Source organism: Panthera tigris, chromosome B1 (genome assembly GCF_018350195.1).
Source record: "Panthera tigris isolate Pti1 chromosome B1, P.tigris_Pti1_mat1.1, whole genome shotgun sequence".
Lineage (NCBI taxonomy): Eukaryota > Metazoa > Chordata > Mammalia > Carnivora > Felidae > Panthera > Panthera tigris.
Window position 1 is genome coordinate 112626611 of NC_056663.1, and position 12173 is coordinate 112638783.

A 12173-nucleotide genomic window follows, 5' to 3' on the forward strand; every position below is an offset into this window, starting at 1 on the left:
TGCTCAAAGTTACAATGCACCTGTTACTCAGAGATCCAGAAAGGGCAGGAGAGGGGAGGGAGGGGAGGAGATTTAACGTGAAACTTGGCTTAACTTTCACAATTTCAGAATTACATTTGTTCCCTATTCCCTTCCCATTTTTCACTGTTTGTTTTTTTTGTTTCGTTTTGTTTTTTAGCAAATTCTGAGTTCTTACACAAAGTTATCAGAAAGGATTTTTTTTTTCCTTTATGGCTTACATAGAAACAGTTTCAAAAAAAAAAAAAACTCCATCTGTTTCCTCAGCTTCCAATATAAAGCTAACCAACTGAGTATTACTCTTCATGTCAGAATAAAGACAGAGGTTTACATGAAATGCTCAGCTAGTTATAAATGAGAACATATTCCCTCACACACGTAAGAACAGTTCGGGAGCCGTGAATTTTTATAGTTGGTAGCAGATTACCTCTAACAACCAGGAAGGAAATATACATGCATTAGAAAACAAAAATTAAGCCAATATATACACCCAAAGACGAATCATAAAAACATATCCAAGTATACAAAACAGAATGAACAGGTATTTGAAGGCAGTTTCTGGGAAGATATGAATGCCTTTTCATGAGATTACTTACCCACACAAGTAGAATTCCCCTTTCCTGAGGAAGAGCCTTCAGAACAGTCCCAGCCTTGCAGTACTGAGAGACTAACAAAACTAAATTTAAAAACTACTGGCAACAGAATGATAAGGAAGAGCAGCATAATCTTGATGGGCTTGAACTTTCAATAGAAAATAACTTGACTTTGTTCGAGCATAGCCCGGGCAAAGTCGGTCCGTCTGACCCCAAGTGTGTCCCCCTGGCTTGGCCTGCAGCCCTGGGGCATCTTTTAATCCGCTGTTTTGCTGTAGTCCTCCAGTTCTGTCTCCTTCAACTCAAGACAGCCTGAAAGGGACACTCCGGGAAAGATTTCTTTCTCTATGTTTTTGGGAAGTCCAAGTCCGTAAGAAATGCCTGACACCTTTATGACAAATTTCGCAGTTGAACAGCCACACTCTGGAAGCCTGCAGCTGACTTCGCTATGATAGGCAGAGCGGTGTAGGCAACAGCTAGAGAGAGAGAAAAGGAAAGAAGTGATGGAAAGTTCCAACAACGACCCTTGATGAGGCTGAAGGGAGAAATACAGAGACAGGATTGCTCCCCAAACAGTTTCTCTTTATGAAAAGTAGAATGACTCCCTTTCCTTTTTAAAGCCCTTTTGGCTCCACCTCCTCTCTCCCTTAGTGACACTTGAGTGAGCCTCTGTTTGCAAATGTGAATGTGGGCAATTCCACGCTACAGGAAAGCAGGGACGGCTGCCAGAGAGGAGATAACTGGCTACTCACCATAAATATTCCGGGCAGAACTAGGGAGAGAGCAGTTAGGGGGCTGTGGAGTTGCTCCCGGTGTCTTGGAGGTACCTGTAGAATAGTGCCTAGGCTTTAATGTCTTGAAGGATGGAAACAAAGTTAATTTTTTTTTGTAATGTTTATTTTTCAGAGAGAGAGAGAGAGAGAGAGAGAGAGAGCAGGGGAGGGGCAGAGAGAGAGGAAGACACAGAATCTGAAGCAGGTTCCAAGCTCCGAGCCCAACACAGGGCTTGAACATGTGGACTGTGAGCTCATGACCTGAGCCAAAGTCGGCGCTCAACCGACTGAGCCTAATGGAAACAAAGTTAAACCATGCTGCCGTGGTGAACAGCAGTGCCAATAATTCAGACTTAGGAGTAATTGATCATTCACAGGAGCAATATTAGAGCACAATGTCAACACCAGCGCACATTCCTGGAACTTAATCGTTTTTTCTCTCCTGTATATTTTATAGCGGAATTTGAAAGATTATTCTTTCCAAATCAAAGGGAAATCCCTGAAGCCAAATGAAGAGATACAGTATGCACAGACACCTTTTCTTTCAGCATGAGCATAATAAAACATCATGAGGGGCCAGGAGTGCAGGGAAAGGAGTGGGTTGTTATTATAGAGCCGTGTTGGAAAAAATAAGCTAATAGTGCAAAATCTGGGAAGCACTGGAAATCCAGCAGAGCTGAATGCTGTCCCTTCGCAGACAATTTAGGCTATCTTTTCACATATCAGGGATAGAAAATAAAAGCCTGAAGCATCCACTGGCTATCTCCTCAACCACTTTGCACTTGGAGAAACGGCAGTTATCTCGTCGGGAAGACACCCAGGGCCCAGAAATATCCAGCAAGGGCAAACCATTTACACCAGAATTGATGGACAATGGAAATTTCTGCCAGTTTACTTCATCCTGGAAAACAAGCTTTCATGTAAGTTGCCCAGAGGTAGTGTTCCAAGTGCTAGTCGAAATGTAGATAAAGTGATAGTCACAAAAATAACAGTCACACTAGTGAACACCCATTCTGGAAGAGAACGGGAAGAACTCCAAGCCTTTTACTCATATTTAATTATGTCTTCATCATTCCTCAAATACTGGGTCACTTTCTGAAACAGCTAAAGTCAGGATTTCTCTGATTTTAGCCGGCCTCTGCCAGACAGCTCTGATTTCTTACAGGAGAAACAGACCCTGGCGGGCAGCAGAAGTCATGTGGGGGGATGTACGGAATATTCCATTGCTTTCTGAACTCACTTGGACTCAAGAGTCGGCATGAGTGTCCTCCAAATAACCTGCACTAAGTTACCAACCTTGTTAAGCTTCCCCTTCAGCAAAATGCACTGTCAGTGTTACAGGTGACAACAATTAGAAGGACAGTCAAGTATCAAGCTGGATTAGTCGAGAGGAGTGAGGAGGGTGATATGAACACAAATAGGAAGTAATCCACAACTATATTTATTCTATTTGGATATGAATATCTCTCATATTATTCTAGGTTGTAAAAAGGCTCACTTTCCCAATCACATGCCACCTGGGCTGATGTTATCATTAGTGTTGAGCATAAGCCCCTTAGGAGATGACAGCGTCAGCATGGCTATGGTGGACGCCAAGACTGGTGACTGATGTGAAAGATCAATCTCAGCTAATCCACAGACAATCCAGGGTTTCCCAGATAGCAAAATCTTAAGACAGCTACCCACCCAGAAAGGACTTGCAGGGATATTTTATTGCTCCATAGTCTTACTCCTAGATAAAACTGAACCTCTCCTGGGCAAATGAATGTCCTCCTTATTTTAAAGTTGCCCAGAAATCAGTTTTATGAGAGAAATACCCACTTAGTTTCTGGGATTGAGTTAAATTAACTAATTCATTGATTAGTTAAACATCTATATCTGATAGGGCACTGTGTGGAGTACATGAAATAGAAGTCACGGTCCCCGAAGTTCAAGAGCTTGCTTAGGTGGATTAACAACAACAAAATATAGTTTATGAGTATGAGCTAATGAATGGCCAGTCACCAATTATTCTGGGGGTGTCAGGAAGGAAGGGGCAACAGCAACGAACTGTGGACTGGAGCACGCAGTGAAGCTTTGTGTGATACACAGGAAATCTCAGATAAGCATGGGGAGGAAGAAGCATGCTGACAAGAGAATGTGGAACAGGAGTGGACAAAATGGACAAAGAAAAGAAATGCTTTTTTATTAGATCCTGATGGGACACAGCTCGATGGGACCTGCTGGCAGGTCAGTAAGAGAATTAGGCATTAATGGCAAGGAGACAGCTCTGAATGTTTTTAAGCATACCTGGACGTTAGTAGGAAACGGCGGGGGGGGGGGGGGAATATTGGGAGACATGGTTATATGTGTTGGTCACCCTTCTTACTTTCCAGATAAAACTTTCCTACTGAAGCACAAAGCATCTAATTCTCCCGGGCTACCTATTTGCTATATGCACAGCTGCTATTAATTATCACCACCACCACATCATCTATAGATTGCTCCCAATGAGCCAGGCATACAGGAAGTAGATGCTTTATTCACATCACCTCCAATCTTCCACATCACCTTGCCAGGTGGATATTATTGGCCCATTTCACAAACGAGGACACTGGAGATCAGAAAGGCTGAGACATTTTCCCAGTATCACACACAATTCAGAGTATATGAACTCTAAAGTCATTATTGTCTCCTTGTGAGCAGTGGTTTTGATCAGAATAAACAGGCTGGGGCATCATTAAAAGAAAGAGCAAAACTTAACACGTGTGTATATGACTGCAGGAACCACAAGTGACAAGGCAGTGTATTCTGCTAAGAGTAACTATTAGCACTTAACATCCACCTGCAGAAACAAACTATTTCATGGACTACCTCTATCAATGACTGTAAGGTGAATCAGTGTAGTTCCTACAAGTTTGAAAACATTTTTTTTTGCTTTTCAAAGAGAAAGCTGTTGGCATGTGTCTGGCATTCTTGGGATTCATATGTGGCAGAAACTGAAATGGTTTCAAGGGAAAGAAATTGGGAGAGACACAGTCACAAGAGTTAGTCACAAAAGGCAAATTATAATTTATCAAGATATAAATAAGAGATGTCAAAGTTTTATTGAAAAAGAAGGGCAATTGTGCTCCTTAGTATTTACCCCAATGAGCTGAAAACTTATGTCCACAAAGAGAACCTACAAATATTTATAGCAAGCTTTATTCATAATTGCCTATGGTTCAAAGCAACCAAGATGTCCTTCAAGAGAAGAATGAATAAATAAACTGTGGTATAGCCATACAATAGAATATTATTCAGGAATAAAATGAAACATCAAGCCACTAAAAACATGAGAAATCATAAATGCGTATTGCTAAGTGAAAGGAGTCAATCTGAAAAGCTACATACTACATGAATTCAACTTTATAACATCCTAGAAATGGCAAAACTATGGAAACAGTAAAAAGATCAGTGGTGGTCAGGGGTTGGGGTGGAGAGAGATGAACAGGGGGAGCACAAAAGATTTTTAGGGCAGTAAAACTATTCTGTATGATACAATAATGGTGGATACATGCTATTACATAATTATATATTTGTCCAAACCCCTATAATGTACAAGAATGAACTCTAAACTATGGATTTCAGTTAATAATAATAATAATGTATCAATATTGGCTCATCAATTATAACAAATGTAGAACACCAATGCAAGGTATTAATAATAGGGAAACCGAGGGTGGGGTGGGGAGGAATACAGCAATTCTCTGTACTTTCTGCACAATTTTTCTGTGACCCTAAAACTGCTTTTATGAAAAACAGTCTATTTTTTTTAAGAAAAAGAAGGGAGTCACTATCCACTCTCCAGGGAAGCAATGCTATACTTAACGCACACATCAGTTAATGCCATACTTCTACCAAATGAAATCAGATTTTAAAAAGCACTTGGTAAACAAGAGTAAAAGAGGAATCCTGCCCATTCTCCACTTTTCAGTTAAGTCCACCCCAGTCACCTAGAAAGGTTCCTCTGACCGAGAGGAAGAAACAAGACTCCAGAAACTGAACAAATAAAAAAGAAGAGCAGAGCAATCTATAATCTATAATTTATAATTCTATGAGGCAGCAACAAAATTTAAATCTAAAAGAACAGCTCATTTTAGACTGCATTGCATTTATTTACATAATCTCAGCATGACTGTTTGTTTGCAACCTGAGGAGTTTCTTGGGTGAAATTTGAAACTGGCCCTTGTACACGCATCCTGGGCTAGGAGAGACAGAAGAAAGAGGCAGGCCACTCCAGATTGACAGGTGGCAGTTTTTTTGTTACTGTTGTTGTTACTCCTGAAATTCAGAATCTTACTTAGAATCTATTTAAAGTAGGGGGGAAAACCATGTCAAGAAAGACCAGGTGGAAAACAGATTTCCAATAAAATGGAATTTGGGGGCAACAAAGGTCTAAAACGCCACAAAAGAGAAATGGCACCACAATTTTACTTGAACGATGGCTAATTACTTGCATTTTTGGCATTGTTAATCACTGAATCTGGGTTTTCCTCTGAATTCCACATAGAACATGCACTGCACAATTTTATCGTAAAATACCTGCTTTTTACACACATTTTAGGATAAGCTAGGGAGGCGGCAGTTTTAATAAGCAAGGAAACTTACTTACATAGGAGGCTTAACACAGGAGGCTGCAAGACGAGTGCACCTCTGCACTCACTCGCCAAAATGTTAAGAGTTTATACAGAAGCCTTACCTGGGTTCATATTGTACAGATAGTCTCAACAACACTTTGCTCTTTCAAGGTTGCATCTTTGAAATGGCTCCGGCTACGGGAACCATGAGCGGAACGTATATTCCAAGTCCAGGACAGGAGGTGAGGAGCCTCTAACTGCGTGGTTCCGCTCGCGGGTCAACTGGCGGTCAGATCCTCTTGACGATCTTCTCCAGCAATACCTCCGTCGTCATTCTCTCAGATATTTTTAACTTCTAAAAATGGTAAGGTTTAGGGAAAGAACCTCTGGCTTTTTATGTTAAATCATCCAGGGTACAATCTTTCCCCTGACCTTGAGTTCCGACGAATCTGTAAGACGCATAGTTGTTATTAAGTACAGAGCGTTCGAAGGCTGACGGGAGTACTAGAGACGCTGTAAACTTCATGTCATTCAAACTACTTGTTGGAAACTAATGAAAATGCAAACCACAGTTTGCAGTTCTTCCTTTGTTCTTATTGTATTTATAAAACTGTGAAACAGTATCTTCTTTCTTCTACCTCCAATGAGAGAAATTATTTGGGGGTAAATAATCATAGTTTACCACTTAAAATTGGAAGGATAGATGGTGGAAAATATTTGAGTCAATGATATATTTTTAAAATTTCAAACACCAGAGAACTAAAATAAATTAAGTTGCTTTCATTTGGTTTTCCCAGCCTGACTTCTAATTTAGATGCATTCATTTTTTGTTTTTATTAAAATAAAATTCATGCAGGGGTGCCTGAGTGGACCCGTTGGTTGGGCATCCCACTCTTGATTTTGGCTCGGGTCATGATCTCACAGTCATGGGATTGAGCCCCACATTGGGCTCTGTGCTGGGCGTGGAGCTTGCTTGGGATTCTCTCTCTCTCTCTCTCTCCCTCTCTCTCTCTCTCTCTCCCTCCCTCCCTCCCTCCCTCCCTCCCCCTCCCCCTCCCTCTCTCCCTCTCTCCCTCTCCCTCTCTCTGCCCCCCCACCCATTTCCTCTGTTCACATGCGCCCTCACTCGCTCGCTCTCTCTCTGTCTTTCCAAAAATAAAATAAAGTAAAATAAAATTTATGTAAAGAGAACAGATCTTGTGCGCAAAGTCTGATGTTGGTAAATGTATGTACACATTTAACAAACACTATGACCAAGATGTAAAATGTTTGCAGTACCACCAAATTTTCCCTTGTGCTCTCTCCAGTCAGTCCCACCCCCATCCACAGGCAACCGTTGTTCTAGTTTCTATCGTAGTTCGGTTTTATCTGTTCTTGAATTTGATATGAGTGCAGTCATACAGTAGGTTCGCTTTTGTATCTGATTTCTTTTGTTCAACATGTTTTTTGACATTCAGCCATGTTGCATGTATTGGTACTTCTTTCTTTTTTATTGCTAGGAGTATTCTTTAGTATGAATATATCGCAATTTGTTTATCCATTCACCTATTGATGGACATTTGGATTGTTTTTAGGTTTGGCTCAATGAATGTTTTTATTTCTGTTCAGTTAATACCTAATTTCTGGTTCATAGGTTAGGGTTTAACTGTGTTTAACTTCATAAGAAGCTGCCAAACATTTTTCCCAAAGGGGCTGCTCCATTTTGTGCTCTTATCAGCAACACATGTGAGTTCTGGTTCTCCCACATCCTCACCCACATCTAGTATTGTCCATCTTTTTAATTTTAAATATTTTAATAAGTGTGACTTAACATTACATTGTAATTTTAATTTGCCTTTCCCTGATGAATGATGGTGTTGACAATCTCTTCTTATGTTAATTGATGATTCACCTTTTGTCAGTTGTCTATTTGTATCTTTTGCCCATTTCTTTATTGAGTTTTTAAAAAAAATTTTTTTTTAATTTTTTAATTTATAGTTCTTTATATTCTGGATATAAATTCATATCTGTGCATTTCAAATATATAAATATGTATATCAGCTCTGTGTATTACAAGTGTTTTCTCCCAAGCCATGTCTTGTCCATTCATTTTCTTAATAGTGTCACTGATGAGCAAAAGATTTTAAGTCTGATGAAGTCCAAGTTATTAATTTTTTTCTTTATGGTTACATTTTTTGTATGTGTTTTTTCAAATAAGTTATTGCTTATTCCAGGCTCAATATATTCTGATGTTTTTTTCTAGGCACTTTAGAGTTTTAGCTTTTATGTTGGGGTTTGTGATTCATCTTTATTAATTTTTGTATATTATGTGAGGTTGGAGTAGAGGTTTATTTTTCTCCACATATGTATATACTGAATATAGTTCGATTTGGGAAGAACGATATCATAACAATAATAAGTCTTCCAGTCTATGAACAGTTTATATTTCTCCATTTATTTTAAGTCTTCTTTATTTTCTCTCATCAATGTTTTTCACTTTCCAGTGTAGAGCTTTACATATCTTTTGTTAAATTTATTTGTATTTTATGTTCTTGAATGTTCCTATACATGAATAGTTTTTCAATTTTCTTTTCTTTTTTTAAAATTTTTTTTAATGTTTATTTTTGAAAGACAGACAGAGCATGGGTGGGGAAGGGGCAGAGAGAGACAGAATCTGAAGCGGGCTCCAGGCTCTGAGCTGTCAGCAGAGAGCCTGACTTGGGACTTGAACTCACAGACCGCGAGATCATGACCTGAGCCGAAGTCGGATGCCTAACGGACTGAACCACTCAGGCACCCCCAATTTTATTTTCTATTTGTCTGTTGCTCCTTTATGGAAATAAAATTGAGTTTTATATATGGACTTAATATCCTGCAGCCTTACTAAATATTCCATTATATAAGGAGTTTTTTTCAATGAATCCAAAGTCTAATGTGTTTCTCCCACAATATAATGTGTTTCTCCCCCATGCCAGCTCCTGCGACCAGGGCACCAACAGGAAAATATGAGTTACCCTATCCATCCTCCTATTCTCTTTTGCCAACTTCTTGGTGTCTCCCCTATGTTGAGAATTCCACCTGATGAGGTCCCTCTGGCTGCTGGTTGTGTTGTTTGAGAAATGAAGTAGTCTTTTTCAGTGATCCATAAAGATGTGCCCGGAGATAATAAGAAAAAGACGCAGCCATTACATTAAATAAATAGATGTCCTGACCATCAAGGAAGTTTAATTCAGTACTCAAGACAGGGAAGTCAAATGTGAATGTAAGAAAACAACCTGAAGAATGAATGCAAGTGTTTGTGGCATAACCAATAAATGGTGTTATTCCAAACTCTACACAAAGACTTTACATATATTGGAGAAAGAAGAGAGGAAGGGATTTAGCCACTTTTGCTGAGACCAAGACATCTTGGAACAATTGTTTAAACACTTGAATCTCAGATCCTGTGATAGCTCACCTGAATTAAATCTATGCCATGGAAAGGATTCATTCTCTCATAGGTCACCTGTGGCTCCAGTTTCCCTGGATGCATTCATGTATTCATTTTAGCCCTTTCATTAAATATATCTGCTAAACCAAGAATAACAAAATTATACAACTGTGGCATTGTACAGATAAAATTTGTGGGTGGTATTTTTAAACTATGCATCAGAATCTGACTGCCTTATTTATTGAAAGGAAAATTACATTGCTTCCAGGGAGTTTGGGAACTAACTATCATCTTCATTCTTAATCCTCTCAAATGAAGGAAATTACAAAATAAAATTGAGCTCACTATGCATATAAACAAGTAAAATGATGGCCTCAGTCCTCCGAAGTGTGCTGAGGCAAAAAGAAGCATTGAGATTATCTTATCTGGGCCTTAGGCTATAGCTTGTCCAAAATATAACTTCCAGAAGGGATCCACTTTATAATTATGACCAAAATGAACAGAACTGAGATTTGTGATTGCCTGGCCCACTCACAATATAGCAGACTTTGGCATGATTCCTGGCTTATATTCCTATTCTATATATTAGGAAATAATATTTTTTATTTCTCACCAGTTAGATAAGTGGTCAGTTTAATATAACACATATGTTGATCTTGTATCAAAATAAGTCTGACCTTTAAAAGCCAACTTGCATTTGGTACAACTCTTTTAGCAAGCAATTTGGCAACACATTTCAGAGCCATAAAAATATTCATAGGCGGTGACTATGTAATCTCACACTTGGCAATTTCTCCCTAAAGGAATAATCTCTCCACAAAAAAAAAGAAGTTATAATCATACAAAAAGGTATTGTAATGTTACTAATGGTAGCAAAAATTAGAAAGAGTGTTCATTTACAATAACAGAAATAGTTAAGAAATTATGAGATTATGATATACTCATTAAAAGGGAAATGTTTGTTGCAGTATTAATAGAAAAAATACAAATGCTTATCTGTCCTACAATTATAGTACTTACTATTTTTGTAAAACAGATAAAAGACACAGAAAAACTGATAGTGATTTATTTGAATAAGCAGTAAGTTTATGGGTGTTCCTTCCTTTTTAAGTTAAGATTTGGTTGTGTAAGTTGTAATTTTATGTATTTATTTTTTGCCCATAATCCAAACTTCATTGAAAAACTGACACCAAAATAGGAGGTCACTGTTGTATACTTTAAAAAATTAAACATAATTTAATTATCTTGGTAGAGTGACTTGAATTACTGAACTGATAAGGCGTTCTGCAATATAACACAAATTCAAGAGGTTATGTGGATCATTAGTGTTGCTTTCTTCTAGATGAGCACCCTTCTGTGAGTCTGGCCTTCCCTCCTGTTGGCTGGTCCAACACTGTTGAACAGCCTACACAAAGAACCATCTGAGCATGGCTGAAAACTGTGATAATCTTGTAATAACCTAGACATTTTACATCCATAAAATAGGAGTTTGGGCTTTGAACTAACCGTTTCTTTTTATGTTTTTTCTTTTCTTCTTCCAAGGACAGTGTAGTAAATCTCTACCCAAAGCCATGTTGATCCTTTTGCATTCCCAGCCAGTCCCAATCTTTAAGGCTAAAGTTGTAATTTTAAAACAAACTTAGTAAGGTGCACCTGGGTGGCTCAGTCGGTTAAGTGTCCATCTTTGGCTCAGGTCATGATCTTGTGGTTCATGAGTTCGAGCCCTGCGGCAGGCTCTTTGCTGACAGCTCAGAACCTGGAGCCTGCTTCAGATTCATTCTCTCTCTCTCTCTCTCTCTCTCTCTCTCTCTCTCTCTCTCTGCCCCTCTCCTCCTTAAAAATAAATATTTTTAAAAAATTAAAATAATGGAATTCCCTTAGAATGTTTCTCTGCTTCCAACAGAGCCACATTTAAACTACTCAAAATTCCACCTGGAATTCAAGACCTCACAGGTAAGGATTCTTCATTGTAGCCTCAATAGTTCATGTCAAGAACATTCAGGAGTCCAAAACATACATTCTATTTAATTTTTTTTAATTATTTTTATTAATGTTTATTTATTTTTGAGACAGAGAGAGACAGGGCATGAATGGGGGAGGGTCAGAGAGAGAAGGAGACACAGAATCCAAAACAGGCTCCAGGCTCTGAGCTGTCAGCATGGAGCCCGATGCGGGCTCGAACTCACAGACTATGAGATCATGACCTGAGCCGAAGTCGGACCCTCAACCGACTGAGCCACCCAGGCACCCCCATACATTCCATTTAAAACCTGAGACATAAGATGGAATGATTCTCCAAAGGATGCTTGGTTTAAAATTTCAAATCTCTATCTTCCCCATTATTAGCAAATTAATTTGTATCCAACATATTACATATTTCCAACATAGGAGGAGAAACATAAAGAAGCCTTGACAGGACAGTTTTTCCCTGACAATTACTGAGAAAGGACATGGTTACTTGACATAATTATTGAAATTAGGCATGTGTGGGTGGAAACATACACTTAATACTGTTTTATATGATAATTTCATATTTCCACCTGAAGTAGTTTTTTAGTCTATTTTTTATGTATAGGTATAGGTTTACTAAAGCATTTCCTTTAAAATTTCTCTTGAGAATATTTGGAGTTGGCCCACCACTGTGTCTCTTCAAGATGAGACTTTCCATCACTTCCTATCAAGCTTGTCTTAATACTGTTAAATATTTTACTTTTCCTCAGATAAGTGTTAACCTAGTAATGTAATATGATTATGGAGCTTTAAAACAAATTTCCATGTGGAA

General features: G+C 38.6%; 1 protein-coding gene, 1 long non-coding RNA gene and 1 pseudogene across 8 annotated transcripts in view; 1 reads left to right on the top strand and 2 right to left on the bottom strand.

Moving 5' to 3' along the window:
- EGF (epidermal growth factor) overlaps nt 1-1199 on the bottom strand; it is a 105089-nt gene extending 103890 nt beyond the window's left edge. For all 4 annotated transcript variants that reach the window (XM_042984035.1, XM_007098254.3, XM_042984036.1 and 1 more), the window contains exon 1: nt 615-1199. In XM_042984035.1, coding sequence (XP_042839969.1) covers nt 615-741 — 127 coding nt within the window. In that variant the 5' untranslated portion in view covers nt 742-1199. The remainder of the gene's footprint in view (nt 1-614) is intronic.
- A 5060-nt stretch (nt 1200-6259) lies between these two features.
- Nucleotides 6260-12173, top strand: part of LOC122237978 — a 60690-nt gene continuing 54776 nt past the window's right edge. For all 4 annotated transcript variants that reach the window (XR_006216827.1, XR_006216826.1, XR_006216828.1 and 1 more), the window contains exons 1-2: nt 6260-6346; nt 11295-11344. This is a non-coding gene — a long non-coding RNA (uncharacterized LOC122237978). The remainder of the gene's footprint in view (nt 6347-11294; nt 11345-12173) is intronic.
- Nucleotides 10714-10964, bottom strand: LOC102960710 (annotated as a pseudogene).